This window comes from Ostrinia nubilalis, chromosome 7 (genome assembly GCF_963855985.1).
Source record: "Ostrinia nubilalis chromosome 7, ilOstNubi1.1, whole genome shotgun sequence".
Classification (NCBI taxonomy): Eukaryota; Metazoa; Arthropoda; class Insecta; order Lepidoptera; family Crambidae; genus Ostrinia; species Ostrinia nubilalis.
Genome location: NC_087094.1, coordinates 6882266 through 6901351, shown reverse-complemented (window position 1 = coordinate 6901351; position 19086 = coordinate 6882266). Strand labels below are relative to the sequence as shown.

The following is a 19086-nucleotide window of genomic DNA, read 5'->3' as shown; positions in this document are numbered from 1 at the left end:
TAACACTAGCCAATTTAGAGCATTAACATTTAAAGTGCAGATTTAATTGTGATTAACTGATAATGCACCTAGATAATGCGTACTCATAACCAAATTAATTGGACATTACACTAATTAGATGTAGATGAAATAATCCTCCGCGGTAAATTTATACTGATATTGTTAAATTAGTTTAAGTAGAATTAGTAGCAGCTACCTACTGAACTTTTAATTAATATCAACAAAAAATATAAAAAAAATGCATTATAATAATTAAATTAATATTGTGTTGAATATAGCGTACACTATATTCGACAGGTAAGCCTCTGAACGCCATTCGTTCTCGGCGCACGTGAAAATTTCGTTAATACCGACCCATATTGGATTACTCCCAGCACCAACTCGCCGCAATAATATAACGAAATTCAAACATTAATAGGCTGAAACACAATCACGGATGGCCGCGTAATCGAGTTAGCTGCTGTTCAGTTAAGCCCCTATCGCGTAATCTGCCCCATTGTCTGACAGTCGTTCCACTGATCACCACGGCCGATTATTGTGGCAATTTCGTGTATATTGTTTTCAGGTGTCCCTGTCTGAGCGTCCTGAAGGAGGCACAATGCGCTCCCGGCCTTATCTGGAGGAACCGTCGCGTAAAATGCTACTGAGAACGTTTATGGCACCTCAAATCAAGCGGTTGATTGTTGGAAGAACAATTGAGGTCATCTTCGTCGGCAATAATCGTTTGATATCGAAATCTGATTTGAATAGGGGACGGCGTCGTTGTCTAAAACATTGTCTATTGGCTATTCAAAATTATTTCCCAATAAAAACATAGTGACGTTCGCTCTACACCTCTATCAACCTCAAATATGAGAAATTCTCAAACTTTTATTTTTGTTCCAGAATTTCCAAATCCAATATAATTTTATTATCAGGAAACGTATGAGAAAACTGCCAATAAACTGACCACCTACAATAGAATAACGGAGTGCAGTGGCGGATAATAAACAAAGTCCGCCGTCCAAAGTAAGTGACTCTCAGGTGGAATGCGCGTCGGGGAAGTTAAGAGTTCCTCGGTTAGACGCAGCTCAAGGAACAAATAAGTAGATAGAAGCAGTGTCAAAACTGCCAAAAACAAAACTATAAAGTTTGCTTTATAACGGGCGGATACAGCTTTATCTGTTTGAGATGTCCGACTCAATTTGGACTCTCCTTTTATAACTTCCAGCTCGCTCTCGTAACTTTACATGTTATTGCTTTCCAATCGGCCACTCCGTTTTGAATGAGAAGTTAATAACCGAGACCATTCTATATTTTCCGGTCTAATGGGACATTTAATTAAAACTAGCAAAGTAGTAGCGCAGTAATTACTTAGAAATTCATTGACATTCATTAAAAGTTGTCTCCTAATTGCTTTGACCAAGATACGGCATCAAATTAAATGTTTAATTCTATTAGCGGGTAGATACATAACCAGTTACGTCTACTTTGTATCGAGAAGTAATAAAATCGAGAGCGTTTTATGATTACTAAAAGATATAATGCGTGTTAGCGTTATGCGCAGTAACGTTACATCGTTACTCGTTACCTATAGCGTTTGTGCTGATGTTTTATTACATTATAAAACAAACGTCTCGTATTAATTATGAGTCGCGATGCAGTCACATCCCTATTGATCGTAAAGATTCTTTGATAGCAGTTGTAAAATGTTCCAAATCGTTGTCGTGATAATTTATGAAGCATGTTTATGGGTGGATTTATAACCATATCAGTATGTTCTGCGCAGTCAATGCATGGTGCTATGAGCAGGCACACCAGTCATCGGATCATATAACGAGACATGCTGATATGGAAATTTGAGCATCAGTTTGTTTTCATTTGTTTTAGTACCTACTTATCTCATCGTATCAAATGTTAAAAGAAGAAATTTTAAAACAATAACATTAGTGAATGATCATAAATCATAATAATAATATTATAATTGATGATCATAAAAACGAAACCGAATAAAAACAATTATGAAAATGTGGATGATGTTATTATTAGAACACAACGAAATTAGCAAACGGATCCCACGACGAGGGGCAAAAGTGAATTAGCCAGGGCCTATTACGTGAAGTGAGTTATAAAATAAAGCCGGGGCGAGCAACTTCATACATTACACGCCGATAACCAGCCGAGACTTGTGAGACACAAACCAGTCCCTTTTAGTGAAATTGAAAACTTTTTCTGTTACTCATACTGCGGCCGCGACACCGCTCCTTTTAAATCAATTGCCTTTTATAATTAACTTAGCCCGTTATTGGAGTGCACTCGCTCGTTGACTCGATTAAAATTCAATCGAGGTGTAAATCTATTGAGGAACGAGTTTTTCTGGCAGATGTAATCGAGTGAAATTGTTCTAGGACGAGTGTGCCGGACGCTAGCCGAGATATAATTAAGTGGAACTTTTTGTGATATCTCTATTACACTGTTCAATTTATCGAAACGTCTGTCGTTAATTTTTATGAGACGCAAGATTATGAACGGTATACTAAGATTGGGGCGACAGTAAATAACTGAATTTAAATTAACTGCTTACTAGCTTACGTTTATATGCTATTTCCAGTAGTGTGAATTTAATTTACGTGGATGTATTTTATTGTTACTGCATTAGGATAGTAAATTTTGTCTGAGATTACGACTATAGCTTTAAATATATAGGTACGGCCTTATTCGCAAAATTTTACACGCTTATAATTTAATTAAAATACTGTTTAGTCTATTCATTGAAATTAACATTTGACTTACGTGGCATAGAATTTATTAGATAACGGTGTTCCACACCAATAACGTTAAATTTTTATGAACAAAAGGGATAATTAGAAGGTTAATTCATCAAAAATCAAGTGACGTAATCACCTCTAATAACTCACAGAGACTTCTTTAGGACCAAATAATAAATGCTATCTCAATTTCCAAAACAATATCTTTTTCATCCATTAAACAAATGATTCGCGCCCGCCGTATGTCAATTGTGACGTTGTGCAGCCCCCGCTAGCTCGCCGCCCGGGGTTCCCCGCCTTGGGAGTGCCACTTTTACCTAATTTCTATTAAACATTTATTACATTAGGCTCGAGCTATCGGAGGTATCGGTCATGTTTTATTTATTACCACTCGTGGGATTGTTTCTATCTGTGGTATTAGACAATCTGTGAAGTGTTCGTATTATTAGAATCGGCGGAGCGGTAGTGGTTAAGCGCGAAGCGGTATTAAGTTGAGTGAGTTTTGAAATTCATTATGAACTTTCACATAAAAATGTTGTTAGTTTACGAATGTCACGGAAATTCACACTGTCACATACCTGTTATACAATTTTGTAGAAAATAGGTACAATTTTACAACAAGTCTGAAGAATTTTTTACATAACATAAAGTTTTCAAAGAAAGCTCATTGTACTGAGCTAAAACTAAAATCGTGAGTAATATCATTTTAAGCTTATGTATCCAATCAATCAGTTTCTTGTACAGTTAGTAAGCTACATTTACAAATTATGTAACGTGATGAAAACATACAGAGAACCTCTACATGCGAGTATAGTTACTTATAACTCTTCATTAGACATTTTTGTTTTAATTGTCTCCACCTTTCTGCTGCACAATTCCGCCGAATGATCTCAAAATGAGTTCGAAGACGTTCGCTCCGATCGCATTGTTCACTGCCGACCAAAATAGTTTAATCAGAGTTATGCGAACCATTAATTAAATTACGTTTGCCATGGGGCGGCTATAAGAATATTGCTTTTATTTGTGGGGAGTCATTCAATTCAACATTCATTCATTTACAGCCATCGGCGTCCATTACATTTCATTATAATTTAGGCCTATTTAATGATCGATCCACGTGAAACTTCCTCGGGCCAATTTATTGGTGATTAATGGGAAGTGACTTCATTACGAATTGACCATGTAATGATATTAGGAAAGTTATTGCTCTATATTGTAACGGGGGAAATGTTTGTATGTTATAACCGTTCCTGAAACATAGTTGCGCATGATAATTTTTGAAGGTAGAGTCTAGAGGAGAGAAATATTTGAATGAAAAAAGCAATTTACTTATTTACGTACACATTCAGAATTAACTAATTCACTAACACCTAATCTCGTGAACATCTTGATTGTCTTGATCGTATATTTATCTACTTGATTAGCTGACGACTACCTGCTACATTAAGTAGCAGTAAAGTAAATAGTTTATGTTTGAATTAAATTAGTATCGACGTGAAATATCCACATGTCGAGTTATAGTTATGCGCTTAAAAATAGAATAATTAAACTTACAAACAAAACCTAACCAGGAATTTGGTTTCCTGTGTGATAAAATAGTACTTGAGCTAACAAACAACGCTTTGAAAATAAATTAATTTGAATTCCCTAAAATAACTCGGTGCCTTCTAATTGGGTAGCTCCAGCAATGGACTATTCAAAGCAAATGTTGTTTTTACTTGAGTAATGCACACTCTATCTGCGTAATTAAATCCGACAATTAGGTTTATTAAAAACTCCAACTAAGCGAACGTAGGCAAATTAATTACGCTTGCTTTACGAACTAATCTAGTCTGCTTTATTAAATTATTCCACGTGTTAATATTACAGGAGGCCATAATAAGCTATTACACAAATTAAGTTTTAAAACTTGTTAATTTTTAATGGTCGATAACTTTTAATGGGCCCGGCCTGTTTGATGTGCCCGATTTCGTGAAAGGTGTTAGTTAATTCTTAATTTAATTAATTAATCTTAATTTAAATGAAGAATTGTGTATAGTTTTAGAGCAACGGCCACACAGAAGCGGCTTGTTTAGATAACACGTAATCTCATTAAACAATTAAAGTGTTTTTATTAGCCAGAGGCCCTCTGAAATTAAGACCACACAACCAAGTTTTCTACTGATTAACATTTAGATTACATATCTTGACAGATTAATGTTGTATTTATGCTATTTATTTAAATACGCAGATGATCGATTCGTCATTATCTTGTTATTTAATAACGAAGTAGGTTTATCCGATTTCTTACATTAATTTATGTACATTTCCTCGATTTCAAACTGTCTTATTTTACATGATGTTTATAATAACAATATTTTTTAATTACTGCTAATTGTTTTTGATGTTTACCGACATTTTTACTTATTAGATGTCAATCAAATGTCGGAGATATAAAAAAAATATTTGTGTGTAGAAATATGAAAACAAAATTTGTAATTGCTTGATTTATTATAAGCACTTCCTTTCTGTTGAACTTTTGACTAATTACTCGTAGTATGAACTAATTTCCCTTCAGGTATTTTAAAATTCTTGTCGTTCAAAATGTCTAAGCATTGGATTACCAACCATGAAAATAATTAGGCCTTACCGTATTTTTTCACGAGGAACTAAAAAATATTCCGTAAAATAATATTTATGTGATTCAAACATGTGGGCGTACACTGACATCAATTACTATTTACCGTACCAACACAATTAAAATATTCTTACCGAAATAACTTCAATCCACTGCGAATTCGGAGTCACATAATGGTCGAAAATATTTTAATTAGCTTTATTCTCGGTTACTTAGAAAACAAAACAACGCGATTAATTAGAGATTTGGGATCGCTACGGCGCGGGCGCGGGGCGCGTGTTTACAAAACGCTCTCCTTACAAAAACTGAATGAATGAACGGGTGTTCGGAGTATCGCGGCTTCCTGCCTGATATGATAACACCCTCGCTAATGAGCACTATCACTAGCTGCGCCCCCGGCGGTGCTCGTTAATGACCAATTTCCATTTAATTGATATCATAATCACTCTTTACGTTAATGCGTACCTACTGGGTAGTAAAGATTTTAACATTAATATTAAAGCTCTACAGAAGGCCTATTTTTGAAGCGTTCGAATGCAATTCGCATACGGATTTATGCTGTTTTTAATGTAAATTCAAAAATATCTAAAAATACATGAAATAGAGCTCGCACACTGTCGCACTCGCAACCTTTCCGTACTATTGACTTTACTGTAATGTAAAAAATAAGTGTATTAATATTTTTTGTAACTAATTAATGTCCTAATTTACATTGTAGGATACAAATAGCAATTAATACTTTCCGTTAGTATGTATTTATTTAACATAATACGAGTATCTACACACTTTATCAATCAATTTAATTATGAAGAACGACGTATCCTGCTAATTAAAGTAACTTGCCGATTTCCTGTTCGTTTAATTTTATGCTGTCTTCTGAAAATCCTAAATATAAATGCTACGTATCTACATGTGTGCATTACGTTATTATTTTATGTTAAATTAATACCTTTATCTGGGGTTTTCCTGAGGAATTAATTATTTTGAAATTAAATGCTGTTGCTTTTCAACTGACATCAATAGTAGATACCACACTTACAGTGTACAGCTATGTACCTGCAAATTCCTTGGTAACAAATAGGCTCTTTTCAAAGCACTTATGTTACACGTACTAAAATACCAAGCTTGGCAACTTAAAAAATGCAACGTAAACTTTTAACAGGAAGGCAGTGCACAGTCTGACACAAAAATTATTGTATTTAACATTTTGACACATTATTACTACAACAGGTTAGTTTATCTATTTTTTGCTATTTTTTACTGTTTTTGGTTACCTGTATATAGTTACCAAGAGGAAGTATCTATATTTTATTAAGTCACCCTGTTTACAGAAAGTCTAAAATTGGATCGCGTCTAAAAATCTAAATGAGAATCGAGGAATCATAGTTTATTTTCGAGATTGTACACGTGCAGTGGTAGGAAAAAAGAGTAATATTATTTTTCAATTCCCATACAAAGGTGGTCGGTGCGGCGCGCAAATTGGTTGTATTGTCAATTTGGCCAGTGCGTGCCGGGCGGGAACCAATGTTTATTTTCAATTTCCACCATTTTCGGTACGCCCCGCACTGGATTAGGACGAACAAACTATTTTGAACAATAGTTTTTGGTGTTAAACGCATTTTTAAATACTGAACACAACAATAAAGTACGAGTATTCGCCGCAACTTCGCCTCTATTTTTTAACAAACAGTAAAATAATAAATATCCTTGGACATTTTACACTGCGTTTCTAGTCCCAAACTAAGCAAAGCTTGTACTATGGGTACTACTATGGGGACAACGGATATAAACGAGATAAGTACCTAATTTATTGTTGTTTTTAACGTTCTCGTGAAACGTTCTCGTCTCTTCGTGTTCTCGTGAAAACTCGAAGAAATCTAGATACACTAGAGGCATCTAGCGTGTGGCCAAGTTAAGCTGGCTGGTTTAACCTGGATGTGGTGCGTTGCAATTTCCAATATCTACGCTGGAGACTTTTAGCGTATGGCCAAGTTAAGCTGGCTGCTATCACCTGGATGTGGTACATTGCAATTTGCAGCGACGACGACGGGCGCGACTAATCGCATAATAACAAACGCGAATAAATCCGTCGGCGGGTCCGTCATTAACATTGTGCAACTTAAATTATTACTTATTAAACGCGTGTAATGGCCGCACATCGCCAACAGTTCACGGTGACACGTGAAATTATATATTTATACCCGCACATAATGCGCCAGGTGCGATAGCTGCCAGTGCTATGAAAATATGCATAAAATTAACTGAATAACTTTCCCGCGGCGACTAATTTCAATCTACTACTCATATAGCGTCGGGAATAATGTAGCATTCTAATGGTGATATAATTTTTGAAATCGGTCCAACAGTTTTTGAATTTATTCGTTATAAATATACAAAGAACAATCGGTATGATTTTGAGTGTAAGTAGTACTAATCAATTAATAAATCAATCGCCACTAATGTTCAGACGAAAATAATGCTTATTATTTTCAGAACAAAGCTGACATTAGTTCCACACAACCCTCTAAATGCATCGGTGACCTTTCCCGTTGCGGGTAAAGTAGGGATTGACTGGAAAATGTGTAATTGCGCCAAACCACCGAATGATGGCCGTATTACACGTTTTCAATTGCCCGTAACTTTTGAAGAGCCCACTTTATGTGAAGGCTTCTTGTAGTAGTGTGTTAGAGGTTTATAAATAGGAAAAATACAACTATTTTTATGATTGATAGTTAATAACCCATAAAACCAAGCGGTAGCATAAGACCACGTCAATTTGATATTATGTCTCGATTCCCAGGGCTTGAAGGGTTAAAGATAAAATGCTCGTAAATGAAAAGTCCAAATGGTATTCTAATTATAATAATGTACATGTTTAGTATAAAGTAAGTTTTCCTCTTTGCAAAGGTGGTTTATAATTCGAAACTTTGTATATTGACCCAGAACGCAAAATTCAAACTGAAAAAACATTATCTAAGAATATTGATACGTATGCATGAATGAAAATAATAAAAGACGACAAAACTACACAAAAAATAAAAACTTTAATTACAAATATCTTATCTCATTTCTTCCCCGCTTCATGGCTTGCCCTCACAGACCTCCCGTCGTGAGGAGCACCTTGTGTGAGAAATTCGTAATTGCCCTTAATTGCCGCTGATGACCGTATTACACATTTTCAATTGTAAACCTCGCTGTCGACGGCTTTCATTTAATATGCAACCTTACAGACCTTTAATTAGATTTAAATCAAGCAATAATAAAAGATTAATGTTTACAGCTTTTATAATGAGCATTTAAGCTCAATTTTATTTAAGACCTCTAAAGCTCTGACGACGAAGCCTTTTATTTTTAGAAAGAAAATAAATTATGGAGTTTGGAATGTAATAATATCTGTTTATTTAAAAAATAAACCTAACAGAACGCTTTAATCTTTAAAAGAATTTAATAAACGGAAGAATTGGACTTTGCTTTTAGTACCTTTCTGAATCCATTTTTCATAATATCTTCGAATATGGTTTGTCGTATTTTTTTAAAAGATTCATTTGTGTAATAACAAATAACTAATAGTCCCGTTAGCTCTTCGTACTAAGCTAAAATGCTTGTATCACGAGTGAGCTCACCACAATAGTCGAGCGGCGGCGGGGATCAAACCCGCGTTCCCCGGATCACGAGTCGGCCAGTCCAACCCCTTCACCGTTCGGCTATCGTAGCGTCATCTGTATTGTACAATCATTTCATTATCAGGGTTGAATGTATACAGAGGCGTTTCAACCCAAGACGTAACACTATCAAGTGACGTTATTAAAATGATTCCCTGTGACGTCAGACGTTACTGGTACAGCCTGAAGCTGGATTGTGTTATGTTATGTTTATATCAAATATCAGGCTGCATTATAATAGGTACGGTACAGCCCGTACAGCTCAGCCTCGAGTGCTTGCGTGCTCCATAATAATGCAATTCGATACTAATAGCTCAGTCGAGTGCTCAACTGCTCACCTTCGTTAGTACTTCTGTCTAATTAATTCTCAGAAAATTGCGAACGAACGTTAGTCGTATTTATATTTTCTACGTTGCGATATTATTTCGCGTCGGCGTTTCTCGCTGTGATTTTAATAAAATGTTAGGGCAAGTTGGGAATGTTTTGAAGTTTATCATGTTACTAATTAGTTTGTTTTCGTATTCAAATTGCGTATCAAGTTAAGTACGTACTTGTACTTAGTTTAAATTTTATCATTAGAGACACGTGTAGGAAATGCACCTACATTACTATCTCATCAAACTGCCTGTATGAAATGATGGATCAAAAGGGTTGAGGAGCGCTCTGGTTAAAAAAAACGATCACTGGAGAAGAACTTTAACAGCAATGTTGTAAAAAATTATAATACACACTGTACATTCAATGTTCAGACGACTGCAAATCAAGACTAAGAAACTAATCTTAATCAGTTATATTAGTTGCGATTTTGAACAAAATGTAGAGTCTGAAGTGCTATTGACTGTACTTTAATGAGAACATTTTCTTTAAGTACTCGTACCTTTTTGTACTATACAAAGAACACCCTAAATTCTCAATGTCAAGGTTAACATTTATCCAACAGGAAGCGTTAAACTTATTGTTTTAAGGCTTAATTTGTGGGCGATCCGGCGGGAAGCTCAAATATTGGCGCGTTTTATTACCCGCTGTTTGCCGAGCTTCCTGAGCTTCCTTTGAGACGAAGGGTTATCTTGAGTATCTATCGGGTTACTTGCTTTACTGAGAGTTAGGAAGTTTTATAAGATTCACCGCGGATAAAGTTGTTTAGACTTTTATCTGGCAAACTTGCATAAATAGCACTTAAAACACCATTGATGCAAATCTAGCGTTAAGAGTCGCATCTCAAACTATTTTGAATAACTTGAAAAAGTCGAATTCCTCTAAACCGAACCTTCATTCGATTATTTCAAGTTATTTAGAACTTAAAATACTTAATCGGATAAAGCACTAATTGTCATTGTATCCAAAGCAAGCCGTGAAAAGATGTAGTTCCAGTTTTCATGAAATAGGTACCTTAGATGCTGTATTGTAAACAGATACCTACCTATGGGAAAAAGTTATTTTTATATTAAGTACTGTGTAAGTAATGTGGGTGTATTATCCTAATAAGCTCAAATATAAGCAAGTATTATTGTTCGCCGTACCGAGCTTCCTTTGCAGCGCGAAGGCGTCTATCGTCTCAATTTACTCCGAGTAAGGAACTTCGCTCGTACTTCGATACTTTCGACAGATTTCACCGCGGATAATAAAGTTATTTAGACTTAACTGACAGATACGTAGGTATGCACCTTTTTCAGTGACTCGGTTTCCACGTTTAAGTTAGTTATATGTATTTAAGAAACCACTCGATATTGGCAGAAATAAACCTCCCAAAAGAGGTATGTTTGGGAGGTATTTTTTGAGCGATCACCTCTAAAATTACTGATAGGTATTATTTTGAAATATGCATAATTATAAAGAAACACTGAGCTTAGTTATTATAAAAGAAGATGATAAATTATCTTTATCTACCTAACACTCTTTATTTATCGAAATACGCCAGCAAAGCTAAAGTAACTAACTAAAAACTTTGGAATAAACGATTCTTAAAACTAAACACAAAGGACAGTACAAATAAAAGTTATTATGTCAATCAAGTTACCTGCATATTAGTATCACTTGTCATTGCTATCGTCTGGAACCGTTGAATTACCTGCAACAATTGACATAAACTGTTTTGTATTGAACCGCTTGCTATGGACACATTTCCCCCGCCTTGGAGTCGTGTAAAATATTCACGAAGACAATACTACAAACTGCAATTCACTTGACATTCTGTTAAAGGGCCCTCGACAATTGTGTGTCATTTGCGACTAAGGAAAAGGTCTTCGATCATAATACCGGCGATTATTGTGCGGTGGTTTGAATGGAATATCGCATTTGTAATATAAAAATAAATGACATAATATCCTCTGTTTAGGGCAATTTGCATAGGACAATTTGCATTCAATAATAATCTTTGGACACTTGATTTGAATGAGGCGATGGGTACACGGTATTGTGATTTATGTGTCAGTCTACTTAGTCATATTTTTTTTCTTTTTTTTTTATCCACAACGAGGAAGCTCTTGGCCTGTATCTCACCTGATGGTAAGTGACGATCAGGCCGATTTCTGTTATAAAAAATATATGATGACATAATCACCCGACATTCCACCATGCAGTTACCGCATAGGTTAATATTAATGAATAGCATTAATCATGCTCATCATTACATAATTACTTTATTTACAAAACTATTTTACATGGGTTTATGTCGCAAACAACGAAAAGTTTTACTGAAGTGGGCTCATCGCAAATACGTAAACAATTTTAATTAGGTAGCTAAATTCTCAGGAGATTAACGGATTAATTATTTATTTCCAAAATTGTTTATCTCTTTACTTCCCAAAATAAATCTTAAGAAGGATCAATTAAGATTAAATCCGTAATAATAGCTTTGTCCACAAAAAATGTTTTTGCGACTAGACCTTTTAATGAGATTTATACATAATAATAACAGTTATCAGAATCGGCAAATTGAAGTCTGAAACCCATTCCGCCATGGATAATAAGGAAACGTGTTATAATAAAGTTGTCATTATACTCGCATAACGGCACCACATCAAATTATACAGTGTCTCGGCACCGCTCGGTATGTGCGAACGCCACGGTACGGGAATACCATGAGCGGGCTTATTAACACCCTACATTAATTAAATTATTAGAAATCTCGAGCCGGACTAATTAACGAAGAATTCCAACATTTCGGTCCACCTATCGGGCTTAATTAAAATTGACAAAGCCGCGAGCGAACGAGAGCTCGCCAAATATCGCCTCTATTAACGAAATGATCACTCAAAACTAATTAAATTATGGAGGTAATGGTGCGTGAAGTGATACCGGCTTTGGCGGATTCGGCGAGCCCGGTCACACCTGCACACGAGCAATTACGAGCGCTCGAATTGCTTTATTTGTCAACTTTTTAAAAGTTTATATCATTTTTTCGGTGCACCATCTGTGGCGAAACAAAACACAATCATATGCTCTACTAAGGCTGGGTGCACCATCTTACTTCGACTTTAACAAACGTCAGAAATCTGACAAACTCCATACAAAACACACCGGTTATCGTTATAGTTACTGTTAAAGTTAGGTGATGCAACTCAGCCTTAAAGTAGAGTTAAATCTCTCTAACTCTTTTCAAAACATACTAGAACCAAAGCTATTGACATCAACCTACAAGTTAAGAAATAGAAATAGATTTTTATACACAGTACACTACAGAACTTTATTTTTTTGGCACATAAATGTCACCTTTTTCCTTAACCGTGGGATGTAACAACCCTAGTATTATTATTAGACTTTATAAACACAGTTCCTATATCCAGACTATTATCTACAGCGCAGGAAAATGAAAGAATCCCCATACCGTAATGGGTACATTCATTACGGCAACATTGTAGGCAATGCTAGGCGCAGCGACATTAAAATGAGTAATTATAATAAAGCTGATATGTCCTCATAATTAACTAAGCCTGATGAAGAGTGCTTTGACGAGTTGGCTGGCGCGCAGCCGCTTCAGCGCTTTACGGTTTGGATCTTTAAATTATTTTATCACCTGGCACATTGATGGTTTACCATTTAGAGTTGTCATAGAAGTGCATCAAGCATTAAAATGCATTTTATAAATTAAGGCAAATTAGAAAACCAATGAAATAAAACTTATCAACTTAATTAGGTAGAATTATTTGAGAACGCTAATTAATGGAGTCCACTTTTAAGGACTTTCATTCAAGTATACTCAAATTCCTCCAAAAATAAAACAATGCCAGTAATAGCATACATAATAACTGTGTAGATGTATATTATCTTGAAAATGGATTCAACAAAATTAGTACTGCAAATCCTAATCTAACAGAACTACTAGACTGGAAGACAAACTTGGTTTAACAAAGACGCTATCATTTACCCAAAAGATACATCCCAGATTCAGGTAGCCGAGTGCATGCAGCGCTACAGCGCTTTATTCCCGCTCGCTCCCAGCAGCACTAGTGCTAATTAGACGGAGTGACAACCCACTCCTGCCATAAAGCGCTGCAGATTTATCGCCGCAGATTATTTATATTATGTTTATTAGGCCCCGCCCTCCGCGCCCTCCCTGCTTTCCCACTAATTGAATTGCTGGGATTTTTATACGTAACAACACCTGAGGAGTTCATTATGGCCCGCTGTTATGATGACCTTTGCGCAGACTTCATTATGTTAAATAAATACACTTTATCGCTCTTTTTGCATAGCAATATGGTAATAACGTTATCAGTCTTCTTAAATGTTACCGTTTACTTTTTAAGACAGTTTTATCTCAGGTCAAATCTGTCATATTGCACATTTCAATAAAATCAATGCGGAACTAAATATAGAGCTTATAAGTAGGTTAAAATGTATGGGAACAGACCAATTAACATTACAAAGCGACATTCACGAGTCCATAACCTGCAGAGCGCGGCATTTGTCCTCGGCATTAAGAGAGTGAACTTTGTCAACATTGTCCCAAACCCAAATAGCTGCTAGGACACGCGATATTTATAGCAGGACAAGACGCTAAATCGATGCTCTATTTTGCCAGCTTCAAAATAAATACAAGGCATTCCAATTTCGCAGATGGCGACGGCAACCGCGGAACTTATTCCGAAAACGATCCAGATTTCCAAGCCTCTTTTCGGCCATTAAAAATATCTCATCATATTCCCTGCAAAATACGTAGTGTAATTTCATGCACTTAATTGGACGTTTTGCAGTCAGATATTTTAATAAATACGCACAAATACGCGAACGCAGAGGTGCAAACTTTTAGAAGTGACAACGATAAATGATTTGATGTAACGAGCATCCTAGACTTGTCGAAGATGGCACCAATTAACTGTACGTGTGGAAATAGATAAATGGGTTCTGACAAATAAACAAGGTTCAATTAAAGTGACAGACAGTACGGAGCGGTTCTGTGAATTCGAACTTAAGGCCAACATGGAGACCGCCCAAGCAAGTGACCAGAAGGACGTGCCTGGGGAACGTGTGACATAAATCATCTCTGACTAGAGTACAAGAAGTTATTTTGGCAATCGCCCGGTCGTGATTAACAGCGGCTCCTCCCCGCGGCGGTGATAAATTGACATCTAAAATAGCCTCCATTTTATACGGTTCCCAATACACAGAAACTAGTCATTAGACGGTTTGTATGAATATTTTGTCACCGCGGAGCGTGAGCTGTCAATTAACTGGAGGCGCAATTAAAACGCTCCATTCTCTACCAATGCGCAGCCTTTGCTATCTGTGTGGCATGTTTTTAATGTACGTTAATACTCAAATTAAATTCTTTTTTAAAAAGGTGTTTTAAATTATTTTGTTATTTCGGCAGATCCAACTAAAAACAATGATGTTATCTGTCGTAATAAATACGATTTTGACAAAAGTCTGATGATGTACACCTATAGTATGTCGGCTAAAAAAGAAACTAAAAATTTCTAATCGCTGTTACCAATTTTGTTAGCAGTGAGTAAAAGTTATCTTCTATCTTTAGTAGCCTAGTTTTTCATAGCTAAGTAAGATAGTTTCTAGCTAGAAAACCAACTCATTCTATCGACAAATTTAAAAATAGAGCCATTAATAAAATTCATAGTAAAAGTGCATCTGCACCAATCTAGAAATAATAACTTCGTCTTAGAGAACGGCAAGAATACGATTGATTTGCGACCTTATTAGAAGTGTGTAAGATTTTATTTGCTGGATTTAGAATCTGGTTCCATAGTCCTTATCCAGGCTGCTATCCGAGGTTGTATCTCGTTGATTTGTTGCTTCGGTCTACGGTGTGTTCCGAAGCTAATTAATTTTAATTGGACCGGATTGCAAACCGTCTATTGTAAGAGACTTTTGGCCCTTGCGACTGGGGCACACTGGGTGACATATTATTAAGTTTTATTTTTTTTTGCTTGTAATTATTTAAGTTCATTATTGTCTTCTTTAAAATAATTTTAAAACTTCATAAGGTATTATTTCTACATAAGATGTTTACTCTTCGTGAAATTGAGTAACGAAAACAAAATCTCTAAAGGTTTCCATTTTTATAGTCTCGGTTATTACAAGAATATAGAAGCTCGAAAATAAAGCTCGATTCAACAGGCCTAACACAGGTCATACACAAAACAATGTGAAAACTATAATCCTTTCTAACTAACCCTTAAATAATTAACACTTTATTAATAAGTTGCATTTCAATCCATCACGTTATAATCCCAAAAGTCACTCAACCCACACAATGAAGTCAATGTACAAGTTTCAATTACAAATCACACATCAATCCCAAATCCAATTCTAGTGCCGTCTAATCCATACAAAGTTAGGGTTGCCACTCGTAGTAACACTTACACAATCGTTTAATTTTCCGCTCGTGCGCACTCCATAGCTTATCCGCGATCACGTTATTCTAATTGAAACGCATACGAATATAGTCTAGGGAATATAGTGCGAATTAAAGCCTATAATGTACAGTTGACCGCACATCATACATTTTTGGTGCAAAATAGCGCTGCAATATGTTAAAACTGCTAAATGCCTCAATGTTTTCCAACCTTTAATAGACGTACAAGCATGTTTTATAAAAGGGCTGTTTTTCCACCTACATGTAAACAAACACTACAACCATTTACAATATTTATGAGTGAATGATGGAGTGGTAGCCCGTTCCTATCGCCATAACTTGCGCTCCCACGTTTATAGATATGTAGAGTTTATTTTTAGATCTCTATTGATTTCTGTTACTGCAATTCCGTTTGCCACGAAACTCTATTGTACAGTTCAAGTGTCTATGACACACTTTCCCTTCGAAGAAATCAATATCTGGTTCATTTTTAGACTCGGTAGTAATTATCAATCAATAAATTCTGCACCTTCATAGGGGAGAGTTCGGTATATTGTACCGCCGGGTAAATTGTACCACCCTCATATTTCGGAAAGTATTTATTGAATGTCTCTAATTGATACACTCAGCGATACACAACTAAATTCAATTAATATCGGCCATGTGGTTTTTGCCGTGACAACGAACATGTGTGTTTTATTTTGAAAAGTATTTTTTCATTGTTTTCAAGTAAGTTTTGACAATGCATGTTTAGTTTGTAATTTTGTTAAATTTAATCACAGGGTGTTTCTAATATATTATTTAGAAGCGTAAATTAGTGTGGATTACAATTATTTGAAACATTTTTCGGTATTTATAAGCTATATTTTTTACCGATTTTTTTAAATCACTATCACCTAGTCGGCTAAATTGTACCACATCAAGTTGTATGGAACTTTACCAAAGGATTTTGAATTTTTTTTTAGTAAATCATATTTTGAAGTTATAATAGCGTAGTTATGTTTGACTAACAATAAATGAAAGCAAAAGACTGGCAAAGTAGATTAGGTACAGGTGTGCGTTACAATAATTGGAATTACAAAACTTTTACTCAAACTCGTGATAACGTGTAAAACAATACCGATTGTCTATGTTATTAACTACTGTTCCTTTTCGTTTCCTAATTTGTTAAGAATGTATCGTATAATATTTTGCCATAGTTTTTTTTATAGGCTTGAAATTTATAGAAATCCAATTTAGTCACCCTGTGGTACAAATTATCGAACCGGTTGGCTAAATTGGACCGAAGCTCTGAACTCGTATTTTGTGGAATTGTGCTAAATATACAACAATTATGTTGATTAATACATATGAAATAGTAAGTTGAATAATTTCTCTTTAATTATATACTATGAACATTAGCAAAAACAAAAGAAAACTATGTGTAAAATGGGATTGAAAAAAACTGGTCCAAATTACCGGACTCTCCCTTACATTAGCTAAAGTAAAAACAAACAAAAGACGATCGCAAAGTTACAAACACGTTCAACCTCTGACATAAAAACTGTGTAACTACATATCTCCGTTTTCTTCTCATGGCTGTCATATTCATAACTGTCATACGCGCACGCGCTACTGGCCGCTTTGAATAGTCCGGGCCAAATGCTGTTTGCAAAAAAAAAAACAATAAATACAGCTTGTTTAATCTCATGAGCAGGCTAATTGTCCACGGCAGTGATGATGACAGTTGCACCCCCTCTTGGGAGGGGCACGTGACCCGTCACTCGCAGGGAAATTAAAACATTCCGTTATTATTTTCATTTCGCTAGTACGGACGCAGGGCTGTCGGCGAAATAAAAATGCGCAATGAAATGTCAAGTAGATCGCCCGGATCTCGCGGGATAGCAATAAGTGGGGACATCGTAGTTTAGAGTTTGGAATTTTTCATAAATCGGACGTGTACACAGTGAGTTTTTGTTATTTGCCTATCGTCAAACGATATTGAAGGTAACGAAGTTACATGAATGTCATCTAAAATTCTGTATGTGGAAGGAAAATTTATAATGGTCTGGTCGAATTTGACCGCGTCTTTATACATTTACCTGAATGGTATGGTACTTGTGGTTTATACAGTCATCATAAACGATTTGTAAAACTTCATAAATAACGTCCCCTGAATCAAAATTCACGCAAGCAGCGACTAGTTATCATTATTCTTTAATAAAATTGCATCACATGTACGAAACGAAAAGACAGACCGTCTGAGTAAAGTTTTACTCTTATTTCCAATAACAGTCAGATGCCCGCTGACAAAAAGGATTAAGTTGCACGCACACTCAATATCGCGAACAAGCAAATCAAAGCGATATGCGCACGTAATAGGCAGCAATATCTCGCGGCCCCATATCAAAGTAATATCGGCGAACCCGCCGTCGGCGTAGAAATTTTAATAATTAAAAATCGCCCCTGCTCCGAAGGGGTCTACACACTGCACATTACACGTTATCATTTTTAATTAAAATTCTCTCGGCATAACCTACTATCTATTGCGATAAACTATTTCCACTTTAGCTGGGTTACTCGTATGTAATGAATATTACGGCTTCTGGAGTCTTATTGGAAATTAGACAAGTTACGCTAGTTAATTTGTCGTAGGATAACGGTAAAGTAAGACTATCAACTACAACAACAAGTTAGTTTATTTTTACATGTTGATGCTCTACATTTTATGGTACTGAATTTATTTACATTATTGTAGCTCTATTAACTAGACTAAAATACTACTACGTATAAATACGAGTACATTAGCTTGACAACTGGTTGCTTCTTCTTGTCAACTACATTATTTTTCCACAGAAATAAGCTTTAACAAAAACTGTTCAATCCGCTCACTCGTTATTGAATCGCTGTGTTTCAATGTGAGCCAAGTGACCTATCCTGTAATTATGTACCTGGTCTTTACCCCGTAAATGTACCCTAAGGGTGGATTGCACCATCTTACTTTAACTTTGACAAACGTCAAAAATCTGTCTAACTCCATACAAAAAACATCGGTTATCGTTATAGTTACGGTCAAAGTTAGGTGGTGCAACTGAGCCTTAGTCTAGTCTCGTTTACGCTTATAATGCTAACATGACAACAAACACACAATTTTACCAATTACGTTGTGGAATCTGCGAACTTCATCTACTGTCGCGTCTTCACATTCCACATGAGATGAAATTAAATTTTCTACTCAAACGTGTGTTGGGGCAATATCGAAAAAATAGC

The 19086-nt window shown here is 35.7% G+C and overlaps 1 protein-coding gene across 4 annotated transcripts in view; it reads right to left on the bottom strand.

Moving 5' to 3' along the window:
* The window catches only part of LOC135073176 (LIM domain only protein 3), a 98628-nt gene that overhangs the window by 22963 nt on the left and 56579 nt on the right, over positions 1–19086 (bottom strand). For 2 of the 4 annotated variants that reach the window (XM_063967247.1, XM_063967246.1), the window contains one exon: positions 11044–11094. The exons of 1 other annotated variant lie outside the window; for it this stretch is intronic. In XM_063967247.1, coding sequence (XP_063823317.1) covers positions 11044–11067 — 24 coding nt within the window. In that variant the 5' untranslated portion in view covers positions 11068–11094. Of the gene's footprint in view, positions 1–5498; positions 5650–11043; positions 11095–19086 lie in introns of those variants that run through there. One more of the 4 variants, XM_063967249.1, reaches the window with a different exon arrangement.